Source organism: Lonchura striata, chromosome 6 (genome assembly GCF_046129695.1).
Source record: "Lonchura striata isolate bLonStr1 chromosome 6, bLonStr1.mat, whole genome shotgun sequence".
Lineage (NCBI taxonomy): Eukaryota > Metazoa > Chordata > Aves > Passeriformes > Estrildidae > Lonchura > Lonchura striata.
Window position 1 is genome coordinate 44163903 of NC_134608.1, and position 22171 is coordinate 44186073.

A 22171-nucleotide genomic window follows, 5' to 3' on the forward strand; every position below is an offset into this window, starting at 1 on the left:
AGGAGTTCCACAACCTGGGAATCAGCAACCAGAGTTATTTTCCATGACCTAATTACTGTCACAAGATGGACAAGATGTGTCAAGGTGGTTAATACCTAAGGTAAATGAATCCTAGATCACTTATGTCTTTTGCAGGTAACAATGAAAACCTTAATTTGGATCGTGCAAGTTGAGAGGTAACATCAACAGAGGCCACCAGCAAAGTATTTCCATGTGCTCATCTTCTCTGTTGTGCCCTAGACTGAATAAAAAGCAGCAATCTTCAAACACACACTCAGCTGCAGCTTCTCCAGTTTTACCAATTCTGTCATGAGTAGACAATGTTAGTGGAGCCACATGCTAAAGGGACAGCAGGCAGCTTTTCCAAACTGCCAGAAATAGAAGGGTGGTTTGGGGCTGGCTTCTTGTTTTGCTTAGGGTTTGGTTTTCTGCCTTTCAGTCGATGCTACCTCATCATCCTACTTAGGGAAGTAACCTCTCTTGACCACCGGGTAATAAAAATTACCCACCTACAGACATTTCAACCTTTAGCAGCCTTGGTTCTTCACACAGTTGGGGAAGAGGGGGGAACAACACAAAAGAAGCTGGTAGAAATTTTAAAAACAACATACAAGATCTCTGCCTAAAAGAGCTTTCAAGTTAAAAAGAAATACTACCAATACAGGAAAGTGATACTGCATGCAGAAATTGTAAAGATTGCAAAAGGACTAGAAAAGTGGTTATGCAAGGTCAAATATTTAGGTGCAGAACACTGATCAGGCATACAATTTTGATTAATAAATACTCATTGCCCTGCCTTTTAAGGAATACTTTACCTATCATCCTGTTAGTTTGAGGCTTCGTTCCTCTCTAATGGACCAACAGTCATTAAGAGAACAATGCAATGGAGTCAAAGTAGGTTTACTCCTAGATGGTTATTTAAAAACCATAAGTACAGGAGAAGATGACTCTGAAGTGCTTCTTGTGCAGAACACTCCAAGATGCATTCAGAGACCATTTCTGTATCACTGTCACCTGTTCTCGGACAAAATGCTGTCAGTTCACAGACTTCAGGGCATGCTTTGGTAACACCACCAAAACCAAATCCAGGTATACTGCATTCCAGTGCCATACTTGGCAACTGTGAAACTCACCTCAAAATTCTGTATCAACAGCTAACATCAGGCATTCAAGTCTACACAAAAAGTATGGTTGTGGTTTTCTGGGTTATGGAGATTTTTTTTTTTCAGAAACTGGAGGTTATTCAATAACACAGCCATTAGAATGAAAGGAGAAAAAACAGAGCAGGAGAAACTGGTTAACCAAGTGTGTAAGCATGTGAGAACATAGATACTTACTGCATACATGCTCACACACAGACATATGAGGAAAACCACCCTCTCCCCCCCAAAGTCTCACACCCTTCCCTGTGTAAATACTTTACCATAAACTAGCCAGGTCCTTGCAAAAGATTACTTCTGCCTAGGTCAGCATTTTTCTGAACTAGAAGCAAACCTGTCTCTGCTCCAGGAAAACGGAATGGTCTGGTAGCTACAGACAAGGTACAGAGCTCACTCGAGCTGCCTGTGACTCTTAGAGAACACCTGCAGATCATGGTCTATTCACTGCAAGCATATCCAACACTCACGTCTTTGCTGGTGTCTGTGCATTTCTCCAAATTTCACCTAGCTACAATGTTCACAGAAGTTATGAGAACCCTTAAGAATTCAGTAACTCTAGTCAAAAAGCCTCAAGGAGTATTACCTCACTCTTTAGAGGATGTGTGGTTCCTCCTGTAAGTCACCATACCTGGCTTTTGCAATTGAAAAGTTCATCTTTTTAACAGCATCACAGAAAACCTTCCCTCCTGTGCAGGTTCCAAAGTCACAGCTGACATTGAGTCAGGGGCTCTGTGGCTCAGGATGGGAGGACTGTTAAAGATAGGCCAGATGAGATGAAAATCCAAATTCATTTTTAGAGGCAGGGAAGGATTGCCAACGATTCAATTCCAATTTATTGAGGATCCACTGTAATTTTGCCTGCATTAGCCACACCCTGCCTACTCTCACTATGTAGCTTGCCTAAGTAAGTCCAGATGTGTAACTGTTTCTGAGTATGCCCTTTCTATCAGTGAACACCTGCAAACTGGAGATTTAGAATATAAGTAATAGTCTACAACATTCAGACAGTAAAAAACATACTGTTAAAACCCAGACAGCCCAAAATTCCCCCTAACTACATATTTCTTTTACTCAGCTTTTAAAGATACAGATAATGTATAGATATTTTTTAATCATCCACAGCTGGGCAGACTTTCTAAGTGGAAAATGCCACCCATGTGCATTCTCATCCTCTTACTCTCACTTGGGAACACAAATAAGTCAGATTAATTTGCTTTTATATCTTTTGGGATAGACACATCCAGGTAAGTCAGCAATACAGATTTCTGAGGTTAAAACATTTTCCCTTTGAAAAAAAAAAACAGATGCTTAAACACCTCATAATTCAAGCTCCTTAATTTCAAGCAGATGAAGCAATCAGGGAAAAAAAAATCTAAAGCAAAAGTAAAACTATTTGTATAATTTCTATTATATTTTATGTTGAAATTCATTCCTATATGGCAGGTGACTATTCTGAGCTTTTTCTAAAACCAGAAAGTTTTCAACAACTGAAAACAAAGCAAAAGGTGACAGAGAAAATAGGAAACTTGGTGGCCATGAGTAAACTTCCTTAAAGAGGACAGAATAGCTAAGTATTCTGAAATAACTAGTTACACAAAGCCTCCAAAGCTCTTGGAATAATATGGACAATGTAAGTAGGGACCAACATATATCTACCACTGGGTAATTTATAGTTCAGTGGCCAAAGGTGATACCTTCTTTAAAACAAAGGATTAGGGTTTTGGTTTTTAAGTTCTGCTGCTTTGAAAAGTTCAAGAAACAGCATACTGACTTTTGTATCAGCCTAAAGTGCTAAAAAAGACTAATAAGTATGTTGTATAGACATTGCCTGGTTACACTACAGAGAATAAATCTCATAACCTCTCATTCCTTTTCTTCCTCGAGTCGTTCACTGTCATCACCAGAGACAAACTGTTATCCAAGAGGCAAACTCTCACTTTTTCTCTTCCTCTACAATGAAATGCAAAACAGATAAAAAGACAGCTCTATTACAGAATATGTTTTCCTGGCATCAGCAAGACCCTGGTCTAAGCGACTGAGCCTGTACTGGGTTGGTGTGGCAATGTTTTGATAATTGAAGGGGCTACAGGGGTGGTTTCTGTGAGAAGCTGCTGCAAGTTTCCCCCATGTCCCATAGAGCCAATGCCAGGCAGCTCCAGCATGGACCCACTGCTGGCCAAGGCCAGGCCCACGGCTGGTGCTGGGAATGTCACCGGGGAAATTACAAGGGAAAAAACTTACTGTGTAGATAACAACGTGTGGTGAACTGACTGCAGCCCCCCTTTCCTTGTCCCTCTGCACTGCTGGCAGAGAGGAGGGAGAAAATCAGGAATAAAATTAAATAAGCCAGGGAGAAAAGGAGGGGTGAGGGATAGGTATTTTTAAGATTTTATTTCTCATTATCCTACTCTGATTTGATTGGTAATAAGTTGAACTAATTTCCACAAGCTCGGTTTGTTTTGCCCATAACAGTAACTGGTGACTGATCTCTGCCTGTCTTTAACTCCACCCGTGACCCTTTTGTTAAACTTTCTCTCCCCTCTCCAGTCAAAAAGGGGAGAAATAGAGCAGTTTTGGTGAGCACCTGGCATCCAGACAAGGTCAAGCCACCACAGAACTAACAACAGTGTTGTGAAGACAAATACGCAGCAGAAACATTTCCAAATGCCACGGCTTTGCGATTGTCCTTCTAAAGCAATCACTTTTTGCCCCCAAAATCTTATTTTTGTATCTGCACAAAAACTTGTAGAAACTGTCCCCTACCAGTTATTTGAAAATAACCTTTGAACAATAATAATTACAGTAAAGACGTAAGGCCTTTCACATTGCCTTGAGTATCATTTATGCTCCACTTCTAGAACTAAAACTAGAGAAATCAGCTTAAAAGACTTTCTTAAACTTCACACACAGATTTCAACACTCAACAGACTCTTCAGACAAAGTCTGGTTACACAGGAACATGCCACAGTTTTCACAACGCCCTAGAAATGATGGGCTGAAGGAAAAATAACACAAAAAAGTGCCAAAGCACCCCACTGGGTGCAAGGAACAGCAAAATCTCATAACAATAAGGCAGCTGGCAGACCACTCACTCAATGTCACAAAAAATACCCTTCAGCTTTACCTGAAGGAACAGATTTGCAAAGTCTTTACCTACCCCATGAAGCTGTTTCCTTCAGGAGCACATACTAAGAACAAACAAGTTCTGATCACCACCATCATGAAAAGTCCACTAAAAAAGCATTCCATCTCCTACAGCAAGGCCAAAAGGAAGTAACTTGACCTTCTTGATAGCCATACTCTACAGCATGATTTTGTGTGATAACCAAAAAAAAAATCAAAACCAAATCACACAATTTAATTACACTTATTGTGTTTTAAAGATTTTTTTCCCCCCTTTCTTAAACCCAGCATGTACAGGTTCAATCTGGAAGAATAGAAAATAGTGTCTTTGTGCAAAATTAATGAAAAATTAAGGACTGGAAAAAGCATCCATGAAACTGGAATCATAATTTCCACTGAAGACATCCTGAAGTTATTGACCAGGATTTAAGTTTCTTATTGCTGTTAAGCATAATCTGTGCCTACTTCAAGTCCTGTGGTATATGGCTTAAGCCATACATACAGAATTCCAGAGGAGTTCTCAAATTATGTATCAACAACCTATAGATTATAGCAGCACTGTACAATTTCATCATCTGAGTCTTCTCAGATTTTTTTACTCCCTTTTTTTTTTTTCTTATTTAGTTAAAACCAGCACTGAACAGCAGAAAAATAGAAAGAACATTTGCAAAATCACATTATAGTAACAGTATTTGATTCCCAAACCCCAAAGCCAAGTTCACTAAGCAGGTTCATTCAATCCACTGCTACTCCTCATCAGCCCAGAGGTGCAGAAACACAAAGCAGACAATACTCACTCACTCTCTCCGGCCTTGCTTTACTCTTGAAAACACTACAGAAAGAAGGGGTCAAGCTTCTGTCTCTACTGACTGCCCCCTCCTACCTCCAGTCTAATTCTTGAAGGCTGAGGATCAAGAATCCCCCAGAGCTAATTTATCATCTTAGCAGTCATGTGTAACAAGTCACATCCAATTCCTGTATTAAAAAATGTATAATGCATCACATTAAATGCAACAACATGGTGAAATAAACAAAATGTACAGTTATGGCATGTAAAGAAAGGGCAAGAGAGGACCTCTGGAATCACCATTACAAAAGGTTATCAAATTCTAAGCCACGTGAAGAAATGTCAAGATAAATAAATCAATCGTTTATCTCCCTCCAAGACAAAACTCAAGCCAACAGGTGTCCTGTAAGGACAGAACTACTAAATTAAAAACACTATGCTTTCACAGAACACCATATGCCCTTTAACAAGAATGCATGAGAAAAACATGAAAATCAAGACCTTTGTGTAACCAAATAAAAACCAGAAATACAGTTTCCATCTTTCTACTTTCCTTAGCAGAGGGGAGAGTTACCCCTTAACACACTTGCAACTTCATTTCTCCAGCTGCATCACCTTTCATGACAGCTCAGGAATATCACACTTGATTTATTGAACAATTACCCGATTTACATCTATAGTCTCGACAGGAAGACCAGAGTTCAAAAATTCTGCCTGCCACAAAGACAACTTTTGTCACTGTTTAAAGTAAGTGAAATTTAACTTGGGAAGCTCAATTTCCTTATGTATAATAGATAAATAACAGATGCCATCCTTGCAGAACATTCAGAATTAGCTAAAAATAAACACAGTATTTAAAAAAGTAAAAGTGCCAAACAGAATTCAACAATTATATTATTAACCAGGCACCTTTTAAACACACATGCCAACATTTGAGCTTTTCACACCACTGGCAATCTCACCAAGAATTTACTACTGAATCTGCTGTCAGTGCTGTTTATTGCAATAGCAAAAGGCCTACAAACTGTGAAATGAAGACAATTCTGTAGCTGATTTACAGTCAAGAAAGCTCTTTTCCCAGTAGGCTATTTCCATTAAGTTAATCTAACACACCACAAATTATTTATTGGTTTGAAAGCAGTTTCAATTGCTTTAACACTTTTATGATCCAGAGCAAACACACCAATTTAAATAAAGCATGTGTCAATTTATTGGCATCCTTGCAAAAGTTGCCCATGGATTTAACATCAATACAAAATGACACCTTACATCTGTCTGTGCTGGCAGGCAAAGAGTGAGTCAAGCAAGAATAAAGGAAAGAACAGCTAAATTAAAAATCTTGTTTATTACACAGACCCTCAACATCCTTACCAGCCCATCACCCATTCCTTACACTCTTTGGAGCTTCTCAGTCGAATTGTGTGGCTTAACAGATAGTTTCAATCTTTAGTAAACAGAAACCACAAAGATGAGACACTGCTAAGTTCCACATTCCAATTTTTCTGAGACAAGAAACCGAAGAGTTGTTGGCCCATAAGCTCCAAAAAAACAACTCTACTGAACAATACTGTGTGGGACATAGTTCCCATTTTCTTTCCTGCTCTTGCCACAACTGTTTCATCACTCAAAATCTCAAGAATTGCTAAAAATATCCTTTGACTCTATCATAAGCTTTTCCATAGCCTAAGTTAATGGCAGTAGGACTCTCCAGAATTACTTTTTCCAGTTTAGAAGTCCCAGATGTGAGCTATCAGGAGATGGTACATCTTTGCCTTCTTCAGAAAGACCTCAGTGTCCAAACAGCACATGGGTCCACCTAGCCAGCATCTTAATTATTTGCTCCTATCCTAAGTGAACAACCTTGAAGTCTTGTCAGACAATCCTGTCAGAAAGAATACAAAAAAAAAAAACACAACCCACATGCCTCAAAATCTAAGGAAAATGTTGCTTTCCACTGTGCACAGTAGAATTGCATTGTTGCTGGCCTGTGCCACAAACTTGAGGGAATAATTGTTCTACTGCCCATCCTCCCCTGAAGCTCAGGTTGGTACTTATGTGAGATCTCCACAGAAGTCTTGAGCAGAAAGTAACACCCATTTCTTTCAAGGGTTCTCAGTGTTTCGGGGTTTTTTTCAGCCATATCAACTCCCAAGAGAAATTCTGAATTTACAAAAGCTAAACATTTTGACTGTATAATAGCCCTTGGGTTACACACATAAGGAAAAAAATAAGAGGATTTCTTAGAAAGATGGTATTGTAGGTAACTTTATTTCTCTTCATTCTAAGAAGGAATTTAAGTCTACTTATTGTCCTTAGTCTTAAGATGGCAGGCTGCTTTCATACCGTACAGTAAGTTTACAAGAAATACTGATCTAACATGAAACTAAACCTTGTTATTATAGCTGTTTCTGAGCACCACCAAGTGAAATTCACCAAGTGAAATTTATTTCTGTTTTGACAAAGAGAATTGCTTTGAAATGTACAGGGCTGGTTAATTTTTAACTAGAAGCAGAGGTACAATAGACAGTCTTATAGAGTAAATCGGGTGTGTCTATATTCCAGGAGAGGTTTTGTAACCTTTATTTCTGGTTATGCTGCCAAATCTTACCCTAACACTAAAGGATAACAAGTTCCCAGAAACAATCTCTGTTTGCTAAAAACTTACCTTGGCTTGCCTTATTCAAGAAACATGCAGGACTGAGAAAATTTACAGCTGGGACAAAACCCGTAGCCTGTTTTACTAACAATTACACTATAAACAGCTAAAATAAAAATTCTTAAGCTAAAGCAGCAAGTGGCAACGATGGAACTTATGCTGAGGTATCGATGAAATACATTCATATTCTTCTAACTACTGACTTTGTGTGTCAGGCTGGTCTACGTATTTCAGGCATCTATAGTATGAATGATGTTAAAGCATCTCTGTGTGCTTTAAAATAAATCTAAATAATTTAATTTAAAATGAAATAGTAACAAATCCATTCACATACCACAGCTAAAGACAGTTAAACCCATTTAACTTTCCCTGGAGAAAGAAGACTCAGTGCTTTGAAAGTATGAACTTAAACTTCACAGTCAACCTGAACTTTCATTATTTCCTCATTATTTCAAGAGGATTTATGACCATAATTTGTGACAGATCCTCACATCATGGTAGCAATAGTTACTAGGAAAATAGTAACTAGCCCCCTATATCAATGACAGACCAAATGAAACGGTACTGAAATGCACTTGAGGACTCCTACATAGCACATTTCCCTGTCATAAAATTAGTAAGTGAGCTTCCTGCTACATTCTACATTTCACCACAGCAACAGGTTTCCCTAGCTATAGGTTATCTCATGTAAACAGTAAGGATTAAAAGTCATTTTAGGGTTGGTTGTGCTCAAATGCATTTTTTATTTCATGCTGCATCCCTAGTTTCAAATATTTGCAACCACCACACTTCCCTGTGTCACACTTCTCCTTTCTGTATCCTGTGTTGGTATCAGGCAGATAGTTGTAACATTAAAGAAAACTAAGATACAATCTCCATATTTTGGGAAACATTCAAGTGCATGACAAAACACAGTTAAGCAAGCATTTGTGAGTTTAAGTAAAAATAATTTTTGCTTGAGATAGCTCTAAAACAAGAATTATCTCAACTTACTCGAACATTTTAAGACCCCACATGAAATACCTACTGTGCAATTGCAGGAATCCATAACTTACAGTATTTTCACAAAAATGAAAAAACAAATACTTTGCATGAGCAAGAAATTCCTCCCTTCAAGGAAGGACCAAATGCAATGATCATTTTGTCTTTTCACAGTGAAATTAGTCAAGTACAAACCATATCTGGAATAGGTTTATCATTATTTCAAACCAATTAAATAAAACCACTCCTGACACCACCACCACATACAGAGCAAGAACTTACAGCTCTACAGCAAAATTATTTAACAGCAGAGTGTTCAAGATCTATTACAACATGCCAAACTTCAGGGAAGCTTTAGCACTGCAGAAGCTCCCAGCAGATCCCCAATCGTGCAGAGATGCATTTACATATTTGTAAGATAAGCACATCAAAATACTTTTAATAGCTAAAAGTCAGGCATCTCCTTACAGAGCAGGGATTCTCAGAAAGGGAATTAAATCCATGGAGAGCCTCTCATAGTACATCCGTGCTCCTTCTAAAAGGACAGATGAACTGTCCTTAAAAGTACTGTCAAGATCAACACAATAAAACCTTCCTAATAAGTAGGCAGAACAAAGCAATGTCATTAAGATCTGTAACGAAGACTCCTTAACTAATTATTAAAAATGGTATGTTTGTAGCCAAGTTCCTCCACGCGTGTTCAGGAAGGTGACTGTTCATACCAAACATAGACTATATTAAACTAATCACTGTCTCTCAAACAAGGTGAAAGCAAACCAAACTCCAAGTCAGAACTTATTCCTTAGTTTTATCATGAACACTTATTTTCCTAAGAATTCCAAATGCAGAGTTATCCCTTTTTTAAGAAGGGATTTTTCTATTAGAACCTTTTAAGTAAATGTAAGGAAATCCTTTAAGAAGCCTTCATATAAGAGCCTTAGAAGTCAATTTCCACCCTCCACCCCCCCAAAGCTACATTAGCTTCATTCAGCCAAGCAGGAATGTGAACATCTTTATACAAACGTAAGTGTTCAGAAAGGAACAAACCACATTTCAGGCTTTCAGTAACCTTTTATAAAGATTGTGGCAGTGTGTATGGAGAAGGTGGACCCTGCAATATGAAGTGTATCTTTTTGATATAATCCAGGCAGAATAAGCAATACATAATACACACCCACACAGAGCTCCAACTAAAAATATAGAATGATGATGCCAGCAGAATATGGTCTGTTCTCTTGCTCTAAACGACAGTTCTAATAATTACAGGAGGTTTGAAAAGGTGGGTGGCCTAATAAAAAGAGGCCCTGAGGTGATGTTCTGACAGCCTTGGCCACACTGCCGAGTTTTCTAAACTACCTAGGAAATCGCAACAACCAGGCTTCGGCTTGCTCGAGCACCGGAGTGATGTATCAGGGCAGAGCACATGCAGCAGCAGCAAAAAACCAGAAGTCTCGCACATGCAGGGAGAGACAAAGTCGGGAGCGAAGCCGCAAGCAGGAGAAACGGAGGAGGAACGGACACCGTCCCGCTGCCCACGGATGCTGCAGGCACAGCACCGCCTCTGTTTATTTGTGATTTAAAAGGATCAGCACACTCTCGAAAACGGGATGGCCAAGGGAAAGCGGAGGGCAGGCTCCATGCCCGGGACGGGGCACCCGGACCGCAGCTCGGGCATCGCCCGCGGGCCGGGCCGGACCCCCGCCCGCCGCCCCTCATGGGAGCCGGGGCGAGGGGGAAACAGGGCACGCACACCAAACTCGCCGTGCCCCCACCCCCTCCCGGCCCGGCCAGCAGTTTGAGCGACACCCGACACCGACCCCTCCAAACTCCACAGAAATCCCTGCCCGGCACCGCGGAAGGACGGGACTGGGGGGGCGAGGGGGGTGGGCGACTTTTGTCTTTCTTTTTGCAACTGTGCGCGTTTACCTGCGCCACCCCTGAGGGAAAACCGCCTCGCCCCCAAACGGGATATTGTCCCGAGGGAACAGAGAGGAGAGGCCTCCTTTTCCTGCGCACCCTTTTTGCAGGAAAGAGGGGCGAGGAGCAGTAGTTTCGGGGGGGAACCGCTGCAGGCAGCTTCCCGTCCTCCTGCCGGCCCGGCCCGTCCATGTGCGCGTCCCGCGCCTCCGCGGGAGCCTGGCCCCGCGCCCGCCCCTCCCCGCCGCACTCCCGGCGGAGCGCGGGGGAAAGTTTGCCCAAGTCCGACAACAAAAGGGACAGCGGCGCTCGCCTCCCCGCCCGCCCGGGCCCCGCGACGCCCCGACGAGCTTACCCCCGGCCGAGCCCGGCTCGCAGCGCAGCACCGAGGCGGCGAGGAGCCGCAGCAGCAGCAGCAGCGGGAGCGGCGGGGCCGCCGCCGCCTCCATGTTGTGCCGCCGCAGCAGCTGCCGGAGCACGGAGCGTCTCAGGCAGGCTCCATGCTCGGGGCGCTGCGCTCGCCGAGGAGGGAGGGAGGCGGGGAAGGGGGGAGGCGCTGCAGCCGACCCGACCCTCCTCCTCCTCCTCCTCCTCCTCCTCCTCCTCACGCCGCCGCCAGGGAGGGGGCTGGGGCGGAGGATCCCGGCCCGCACCGCATCCCGGGAGCGGGCGGGGGCGCCCCGTCCCGCCGCGGCGCGTCCCACGCCCGGGAACACCTGGCCGCGCGGGGAGGAGCTGGGGCGCTGGGGCTTTCTTCTTTATCTTGTTAACTCGTTCCTGCTGCAGCAATTACTCCAGAACCAGCCGGGAAGGCTGGAGAAGATGGCTCGCTGCGTGTTCAAAAAGCAGCCTTTCGCTGGTGGATTTGGAAGTTAACAGCGGGGACGCCCGTCCCTTTTTCTGTCTCCAGGAAAAAGAGTGGTTGTTTTCTTCCCGAATGGAGGTTCGTTCTTGCCTTTCTCCTCCCACCAAAACAAACATTTTGTTAAGTCACTCTTCCACAAAACACTACTTTTCAAAGAAAAATGCATTCAACAGCAGTCTTTTGTTGCCTTTCCCCTCTCCCTGTTAAGCATGCCACCTGCTCCTATAAACACGTAACCACCAGGAAAGAGGCAGAAACTGCACTGTGACAGGGCTTGGTTTGTGCCGAGGCCGGGTACAGAGGGCTGAGAAGCCCCCGGCTCACACTGAAACATCCCGCACCTTTCACAGGCCAGATACTGCCCCCATCTCTCTCACAGGGATAAAACCAAATGCCGTGAGTCAAGAATTTTCATTTAAATGTCCATTTTTGGGCATCAGTGTCCTTGTGCTAACACTGACCTGACAATAAGAAAAAGGATTGCCAGATGGCCTTCAATAGAGGTGGAAATCACAAGGGTCAGCCCAGCATCCCCTTTAAACAAGTTTTTGCAAGTCTCAGAGCAGAAGCCATAAATCATATGCAAGTACTTAGCAAATGGATGTCACATTTTAATAGCTTCATTACATTTCAGAGATTAGTGACTTCTAGGTTGCCCTGTTGCCACGTACTAATTTATCTGCCTTGCTGTAGGTGCTATAGCAGCAGCTGAGATTTCTTCTTGGTGCTCCACGGACCCCTGCCCAACTCAAATACCAGGATCAAACACTCAAGAATTAGTCTAAGTCCTGTTGGTTACTCCATTGCAGACATCCCCTGCAAGGGAAAAGGCCGAGTGTTTTGATTTGGTTTGTTCCTAAAGTCAGCAATATTCAACGTACCTCAGAAAGCAGTTTAAAAATTCAAGGGTTTACAAAAGACTTATAGTGCTGACATTAAAGATCACCTATAAAGGGGAAAGGAAAGGTTTTCTTCTCTCTCTTGCTTCTGGTTTAACATATAGAGAACATGTATTTTAAAGAGGGCTCATTTTAGGTGGCATTTAAAACCTAGAATAATCTCAACTTCCTTGAAGGTAGGAGAAGCAGAAGTTGGTTTTTGGTGATGGATAAACTGGAACCCAAATCTAGGCTGCTGTAAATCATTAATGGAAAAACTTTGTGTGAACACCAACTGAATGAGGGTTTTGTTTTGCATCTGCTTAAAGAAATTGCCCAAGACCAGCCAAATAACTGGATGAAAGCTTTATTTGTTGAAGACAGTGATTGGACTTTACTTTTGATGGGTCTAACCTCCTGCAATGTGGAAATTACCCAGCAGTCCTGGCATGGCATGAAGTGGGGTTAACTGAAGTTAGAGGCAGAGAAAGGGCACATGAAGCAGTTGTGCTTGCAGCAGGCAGTGGAGAACAGTGGGGTTCTCATCCCAAACCCTAATCAGCTTGGGGGCCATACACAAAATTGGCTTGTGTGCCTGGAGGGAGAGCCAGGCTGTCCTGAGGTGGCCTCAACAGCACCACAGCAATCAGGTTCCCTGCCCTTCCTGCCCCTGGCCCTAACAGGATCAGGGATCAGCTGCTGAGATGACCCAGCCATCGCTCCAATGCCAGCGCCAAGCCACGTAGAGAGGGTGAGTTGAGTCTGCCCACAGATTGCTGGAAGGCAGCAGCAAGTCCTCTTTCAGCTTGCAGCTGATCCCAGCACTTGATAACTTGGGTCCCAAGGTCCCATACTAGTATGCAATAGCCTGCTGCTATCCCTGCTCCATCCAAGAGTTGATTATCTCCCTATCTGATCCTGTCAAACTTCGTGGTCAAGTTAGGAATGGCAGCAGTTTATACCAAAAGGGAGAGATAGCAGCATGTGAGCAATTAGCAATTTTAGACTGACTCACAGTCTAAAACAAAATGAGATGAGAGATCAGGCCATGGAGGCAGGCAGCTAGGGAAGAGAATCTTACTTCTTTGGGGCTTTAACCAAAACACCTCTGCTAAAAAAAACATTAAAGACATTCATCTAAAGCGATGGCAAATGCAGTAGCAGCCAGGAACACAGTCTTTCTCCAACCCAGAAGATGCCATCTTAAATTTAGATAATATATTGTAAGGGGAAATTGGAGGAAGTTGAAGTTATGCAAACCTGAAGTCATGAGCTGAGCAAGCTGCCTTCCATCTATTTTTCAGCCCTGCAAAAATCCCTCCAGCAAAACCAAGGGAGGCAAAGCTGTGACACTCCCAAAATGCCCGATGTACATATTTTTCCAAGAAATTATAAAACAATGTAAAAATAAACAAACCAAAAACACATATAAGGATAGCACAAGCATAATTCTATCCTTTATTTTAATTGAAGAAAGAGGGATCTCTTTTCATACTGCTGCATCTCACAGTGTCCAAGAATGCAAAATCCAAAACGCCAATGCCCCGTTTCATCTAATATTTCTTGTGTGATTCTGGGCAAGTCACAGTCTAACATTCCCTTGGTTTCTCTTCCTACAATAAAAGGAGCAGAGGGAATAGTTTTCCTAACTTCCATAATTTCTGTTTATAGTTTGACAGAAACTGCAGCAAGTTTGGAGCCTGACTGTAGGAAGCAGGAAAGGGAGGAAATCCAGACTGGGAGGCCAGGCCTCCCCTGCCAAGGTGTAAAAGCAGGTCAGTTCCTGTATCCTTCCATTGCCATTCCTGGTGGGGAAAGGAAAGACACACAGAGATAAAGGAGGGGAAACAAAGAGCTATGTCTGAGCACCAGGATAATGTAGCCACCCTGCCACAGCTGGGAAATTTGGTTTGACTGAAACGCTCCAGATGTTTCTGCATGTTTACGCCTCCTGGATTTCTTCTTCCTACCCCAGTTTACAGTGTCCTTCTCTCCCAGCTGCCAGAGCTCTCTGAGCTCCTGTGGAGCTAACACTTAATGACAACTGCAGAAGGCCCTAAAGTGAATCTACTGTTTTACAACTGACACCCAGGTTTATTTCATGGTGAATATCGGTATCAAGACACACATTTTTATTCTCTGGGGCAGTGCAGTTTAGTCAGGATGAAGTCACTAGATCCAGATAGACTGAAGCTGCTCTTTGGAGCTTTGCAAGGGAAAGGCAAAGTGATCAGTAAAAAACAAAGACACCATCAAAACATTTTTCTTCTTTACTTCTAAACCATATGACAAAATAATTTCCCTCTAACCACGTCTCAAATACACTTCTTCACCCTTTCACTCCCAGCTTCCAGTTAGAAATTGTGTGTAGGGATCTCTATTCTCTATCACCCTGTATCAGAAAAGAAAATGTTTACATGTAATCTAGAACAAGTCAGAAATTATAGCAGAAAGTATTATCTGGATACAGGTTTCCTCATTGCCTCAAATAAATAGACACACTGAGAAAAACATATCTATGCATTCAGCCATAGTTAAGATTACCCCTCCTGAGCAGAAATCTGAAGTAATCTTGGTAAGGGGTGGGTTTGGTTCTGAGGCTGCATGGGGGATTTAGGTGTTGCTTTGGTAAAGGTGGGTTTTTAGGTGCCAAATAATACTTTAAACCTAAATCACTGCACTGCCACTCATTAAGTTGACTAAAAGGAGGGAAAATGTCACCATCACCACCTTCTTCTCTATAAAGAAAATAACAGTAAGAAAAATAATGACTTTGTATCACACAGTTTCCCTGGCATTGCATAAGGACAGTAGCTTAATTTTTTTTAACTAATTATTCCCTGAAATATTTCAGCAACCCAAATTTGTGTGACAGTTTTCTTCCCCCTCCCCAGATCAACTCTGACATGAACTAACAGTTAAACCACCACAGTGTGCCATGCAGTCAGTTTAAAATCAATGCTCTTTCAGCCTGTGGGTTTAAGGCCCTTTTAAGGCAGTCTTAAAAGAAACTATGAAAAGGAAGTAAAATTTTATAGCATTTAAAATGTCTATACAGAACTTCTTTATGCTTATTGAGAAATCTTTCGGATTGAAAAAGCATGAAAATCTTGGGATGAGTAGTGAAAAGTTAAATATGGAAGAAAACTACACTTTTCAGGCAGCCATGTGAAAGAGCACAGGTGCATTATAGATATAACTGGAGAGCATTAGGCACATGATTATCTTACATTATAGTACATGTAAGCTGGAAAACTTTCCTGCACAGAGAGGGCTCCAGTGCCACATCTGAATTGCAACCCCAGCATTTCCAGTGTGGTGACCCCAGCGAGGTCAGTTGTGGAGTCACAAACAGGACTGGGAGATCTACCAAAAAAAGGTTGTTTTTTTTAAATAGTTATGACATTTTTTTAAAAGAAGACTGTGCAGCAAGTATCCTAGGTGGGACCACAGAAAAGAAAAGACAGAGAATGGCAACCTGCCACTGCTTGAGATTTTCTGCAATACCCAGGGCCCATCTGCCAGCAGTTTCTGCTCCAAGAGGGATAAATGGGACACACATGCCAGTAACTCAAATACAGGGAAATCAGGAGACACTGCAAGCCAAGGGAGCAGAGGCTTCCTGGCAGATATGAATTTAAGGAGAGAGATGGCTCACATAGGCTTGCAAGAGGAAAACTAATATTAAAAAAAAAAAAAAAAATCTGACAAAGGCCCCACTGCTATCTAATTTAAAAAACATTTAAGTGAGACAGCAAGTGTAAAGAGCCTGTTCCCAAAATCTCATGCTGGCTAGCAATGTCAAGAACAGAGGGGCTGACACTGCCTGAGAAACATGTCACCATAAAAAGTTCTGAAAACATAAAAATAGTTCAGTGGGGTTTTTTGGTGGTGATACTTGGACTCTGAATGCTTTTCTGGTTATAAGTACACTCCCTGCTACAGCTACCAGAACAGCAGTCACTGCATTTCCCTGCACTGTATGAGCTAAAGCTTTTCTTTAAAACCCCCATGACAGCAACATTTGCAAAACTGCTTGCAAAATTAACTATTAGTCATCAAAGTTCTATGTCAAAAAGAGGAAGTATTGTGAAGAAACATGGAAATTGATTGCAGAGGAAAGAGAAGATGACCATCTTCATGTCCCAAACTAGGACTCCATTTCGCCCTGTAAAGGTAAAATTGTGAAAGACTATCTTTTACAACAAGCAACATCAATATTTCTGTAGCAAAAGCAATAATTAAAGTCATCACAGATAAATATTGAAGAAACACTAACAAAAACCTATATTAATAATAGAATTGTTTGGGTTGGAAGGGATCTTTTTAAAATTATCTAGTCCAATACCCCTGCAATAATCAGGGATACCTTCAACTAAACCAGGCTGTTCAGAGCCCTGTCCAACCTGACCTTGAATGTTTCCAGAGACTGGGCATCTACTACCTCTCTGGGCAACTTGTTCCAATGTTTTATTACTCTCAATATAAGACATTTCTTCCTTACATTGTGATGGTTTAGCCCCAGCCTGAAACTAGTATCATGCAGCTGCTAGCTCATTCCCTCCCACCACCCTGTGGGGAGGAGAATCAGAACACGAAAAATCATGGATTGAGATAAGAACAGTTTAATAAGTGCATTAAAACAAAATATAATAATCATAACAATTATAATAACAATAACAACACTAATAATAGCAATGAAAAGGAGAGAGAGGAGTAAACTCCAAGAAACACAGGTGATGCACAATACTCCTGCCCATCACCTGCTGACCAATGCCCAGCCCCTCCTCCAGCAGTGATTAGTGGCTCCAGGCCAACTTCTCCCAGTTTCTATTCTGAGCCTGACATTTTAAGACCTGAAACATCCCTTTGGCCAGTTTGGATCAGCTGTCCTGGCCATGCTCCCTCCTTTCTTGTGCACTTCCTTGCTGGCGGAGCATGGGAAACCAGCAAGTCCTTGGGTTAGAATCACACTATTTAGCATAAGTAAAGTATCAGTGGTATCACACTGTTCCCACAAATCCAAAACACAGCACTGTACCAGCTGCCAGGAAGAAAATTAACTCTATGCTAGCTGAAATCAGGATGCTTATATCCAGTCAATCTATCCTCTGTTAGTTTAAAACCTTGTTCTATTGCAACAGGCCCTGCTAAACAGTCTGGCCCCATCTCTCTTACAAAACCCCTTTAATAACAAAGAAAGGCTGCAAAAAGGTCCCCCCAGTCTTCTCCAGGTTGAACAGCTCCAATTCTCTCAGCCTTTCCTCATAGCAGAGGTTCTTCAGCCCTTTAATAACTTTTGCAGCCTTCCTCTGGAGCCACCCCAGCAGGTCCAATAGCCTTTCCTGTGCTTGGGAGCCCAGAGCTGGACGCAGTACCCCAAGTGGAGTCTCAGCACAGCACAGGAAAAAGGATAGCATGAGGAGCTTTCTCCAAACGCAGTAGTCATCACACCACCTTGAGAATACAAGAACAGATGCTGGATGGGTCATGGAAAAATGATGTGATTTAGGGTAGCATATTTACATGGCCCTGCACTGCTCCAAACATATCTGCACTTCACAAGTGTCTGGGTACTGAGGAGAGCAAGAAGAGTTTTTTTGAAGGAAGAATAAACACAATTTGTATTCATGTAACTGGCAGGTTCTGCCTCACTTTACACCCCAGCCAACTGCAGCTGATAAACACATGTAAAATAGCAGTGCATGATATGAATATGTGACTGTCATACCCACTCATACCTTCAGGGACGACGTTCACTGCCACCATTAAAATCATCTAACAAGTAGGATTGGAAGACGTAGAAAGAGTGTCAGAACAACCTGGTGGTGATGTGCTCCCTGAAATAGATTATTGAAAGGTCACAGACTTTGGTAGGTCTTATGACATTTTCAGCATTAAAAGTTTCTTTTAGTTTTGAAAGCTACTCTTACTTTTTGAAGCACAAAAAATCTTGTAAAGTAGGGGTAAAACCATGCTCAGCTAGGTACCATCTGACTAATTTTTGTGGGTGGTTAAAATACCAGGCAAGACTTGCTCTGTCCCATAGAGATAGAAATCTTTCCACTGTATGCAGTGGGAAAGGCCCTTATGATATGGCTCAGTGCCATGACTACTTAGATATTAAAATGGTGGGTGTCGAAACCAACCATGAATGCAGTTACATCAATTCTACCTGCAATCTGCTCACTGGCAACACTGGGAGCAGCTTTTTCTGGGATTACACTGCATGCTCCTGGTGCCTGCCAAACAAAGTAAAAGTTAAGGGAGGAAATAAAAAGAGAAAAGTGACCTATGGGGCAAAGTTGCAGCTAGAGGGGAAAGAATCCCTGATAAAGTTTTATGTGCTCCTAGATGTCAATACACATGAAAATTCATTGCATGTAACATTCTCTTGAACAGTACCTGGTCTGCAGTTCATAACAAATGAAAGTATATAGAATCATAGAATGATGTGTGTTGGAAGGGACCTTAAAGAAGAGTTAGTACCACCCCACTGCCATGGGCAAGAACGCCTTCCACTAGACCAAGTTGTTCAGAGCTCCATCAAGCTGGCCTTGAACACCACCAGGGATGGGGCATGCACAGCTCTCTGTGCAACCTGTTCCAGTGCCTCACCACCCTCACAGTAAAAACTTTTTCCTAGTATCTAAACTAAACCTACTCTCTTTTAGTTAGGAGCCATTTCCCCTAGTCCTGTTAGTATATATGCTGTAATAAAAAACCCTCTCCATCTTTCCTGTAGGCTCCCCTCATGTATTGGAAGGCCAGAATTAGGTCACTTCAGAGCTTTCTCTTCTCCAGGTTGAAAAACCCCAATTCTCTCAGCCTTTCCTCACAGGACAGGCGCTCTGATCAGCTTGGTGACCCTCCACTGGAGTCGCTCCAACAGGCTGATGCCCTGTCCACCCTGGGGAGCCCAGAGCTGGACACGGCCCTGCAGGTGGGGGCTCAGCAGAGCAGAGCAGAGGGGCAGCATCCCCTCCCTCCCTCGCCCACGCTGCTTTGGGTGCAGCCCAGGGCACGTTTGGCTTTCTGGGCTGCGAGTGCCCATTGCCTGTGCTGAGTTTGGTGCGTGGCAAGTCCGGCGGCTGGAGCGGTGCCCGTGGTGCCCACGGTGCGGCGTGTCCGGCCGGGCCCCTGCGGGCAGCAGCCTCGGGAGCCGCGCACCGCCGGGCTGCCACTCACAGCCAGTGCCGGTGACGCTTTTCCTTGGGGATCACAGCGGGGGTTTCATCATTAATTGGCTTTACAAGTTTCTTGGCGTTTGTTTTGTTTTGTTTTTTAATAATTAATTTCCCCTCTCTCATCCCTGTTGGACAAAGCACATTGAACCAAATCAGAGTTGTGTCAGCAGCTCAAGGGAACTCTGACCAGTGACATGGAACTCACTGCAGTGGGCATTATCCAGCTGTAAATATAGCCATAATTCTAATAATGAAAACCTGAGCTCCTATTGGTCTGTCAACACTTGTTAAAGAATGTTCATTTTCTTCGACAGACAGTCCAGGATCAATTATAAAATTAACAAACTTTTGTTCATACAGAACTACAAAACCTGTTCTCACTTCAGAGTTAATTTGAGTTTCAAACGCTCATGTGCCAGCAGGTGTCTGTTGAATTTCTGTTGTAAACAGCATGGAAGAACTTAGCAGGCTGAACTGGATGCACAGTGATAAGCAAACACAGCAACACTATTTCTGTGAGCTCCTCTACCCTCTAAGCATAAATTCTTACAAGCTGGTTTTGGGGCTGGATTTTTTGCATCTGTTAAGTTCTTCATATAGTTTGCACCTTACAAACCTCTAGCACCAGAAGAGAAGCTTAAAGTCATGATCAGGGCTATCATCCTGTTGGGGGACTTCAACAAATGGCATCTGCTGGAAAAGCTGTGGGTGATCCAGGAAACTCTTGAAATGCATTGAGGAGAAATTCTTAAGCCAGGCAAGCCAGGTAACAGATATCCCTGCCAAAGGAGATGCAACATCAGACCTGTTATTCAGCAGCACAAATGATCTAATCAGTGACATCAAGACTGGAGTCAGCCTCAGTGATCCTGCTTTGGTGGAGATCAGTCCTCAGGAATATGGGTCAAGCAGACTAAAGTCAGGTCACTGAATTTTAGGAAAGCAATATTCCAAAGTTTTGCTTTCTAAGTTCAATAAGACCCCCTGGAAAGTGCCTGTCCCAAGGGGACAGAGCAGAGCTGGCAGGTCTTTAAGAACATTTTCCACAGAGCACAAGAATTCTCAATCCCCACACATGAGAAATCAGAAAGGTCTTGACTCATCCAAGAGTCAAAAGTGGTGGTCAAAGGCAAAGGGCAAGAAGGAAATGCACAGTCAATGGAAACAGGGAGTGGAATCCTGGGAAGAATAGAGGGATATTGCTTGTATGTGTAGAAATGGGGTCAGCAAGGCCAAGGTGTGGCTGGAGCTGAACTTGGCAGGGGACCCAAAGAATACTAAGAAGGGCTTCCACAGGTATATCTGCCAGAAAAGAGTGTCAAAAAAATGCACTACTTCTGATGAGCATGACTAGCAAAGTGGGAACAGACAAGGTGCTCAATTTTTTGCCTCATCACTCTTCCCACACCTCTTGAGTGGGGCAAGGCAGGAACTGAGGGAGCAAAGTCCCTCCCACTGTAAGAGAACATCAGGTTTAAGACCACCTGAGGAATGAGCTGAAACATGCCTAAGCCTATGGGACCTGAAAAGCTGAGTCCCAAAGTCCCAAGGGACTTGGCAGATGTAGTTGTCAAGCTACTCCCCACGATATTTGAAAAGTCATGGCAGTCAGGTGAAGTCCTGGGTGAAAAAGAGAATCATTGCACCCATCTTAAAAAAGGGTAGAAAGGGAGATCCTGTGAACTACTGACCTGTCAGCCTCACCTCTGTGCCTGGGAAGATCTTGGAACAGATCCTTGAGCTGGCTCAGAGCAACCTGATGCTTATGAAGATGCCCCTGCTCAATGCAGGGGCATTGGACTTTATGAACTTTGAAAGGTCCCTTTCAACCCAAATAATTCTATGATCAGATACTGGGCATATTCTGGACCTTACAGTTTTGCTCCACCCATCTTCATCTGATAATAAAAGTACATGCCAAAAATACAATATTTGCCTGACACAAATACACATTCGGCAGGATTTTTGACAGAATAATACAGCAGGCACACACAGGCACAGGAACATGACACTGAAACACCATTCGGGAGATCAGAACTTAGACACAAGAATTTATGTAAGGCTCATAGTTGTACTAATGAAGTATCAGCATGGCCTCAATCCAATTAAAATAAAGAACACATGATATTCTGCTTAGGAAACAGAAGGATTAAAGTTTCATTACTTGTTGGACTTCTATGAGATGAAAACAATTGTTTCAGCCAATACAGCTGAACAGTCTGCTGGCAAGGAGGATGTGACTGAGTTAATGTCTTCATCCTCTTCATTCAAGAGCCAAGTGGGGTCTTCACAAGAAACTTCTACCAGCTCTATCTTCAATTTACTGACTTCACTTCAGAAACAGGCTAGCCTTGAAGTTAACTTTGTTATACTGATTTTCACAACCCTCCACCACACACACATCCACCATTTCTGAGTTTCTTTTGCTGCTCTCTTCCCTGAGGGATTTTGTAAAACAAGTATTTTAACTCCTCAGTGTGGCTGGTAAATTGGAATAAGATCACACAGAGAGGGCAGAGATGGTTGGGGTAAATTCAGGCCATAAGAAAACAATTTAGAAACCAAACTATGAAACTTTAGCCAAACTGAAACATGACGGTGGTTACCTGTTGTAATG

General features: G+C 42.8%; 1 protein-coding gene across 1 annotated transcript in view; it reads right to left on the reverse strand.

The window, feature by feature from the left end:
* Window positions 1-11169, reverse strand: part of LRP5 (LDL receptor related protein 5) — a 132430-nt gene extending 121261 nt beyond the window's left edge. The window contains exon 1 of the mRNA XM_021555189.2: window positions 10980-11169. Within this exon, the coding sequence (XP_021410864.1) occupies window positions 10980-11073 (94 nt within the window). The 5' untranslated portion in view covers window positions 11074-11169. The remainder of the gene's footprint in view (window positions 1-10979) is intronic.
* Window positions 11170-22171: the final 11002 nt, after the last annotated feature.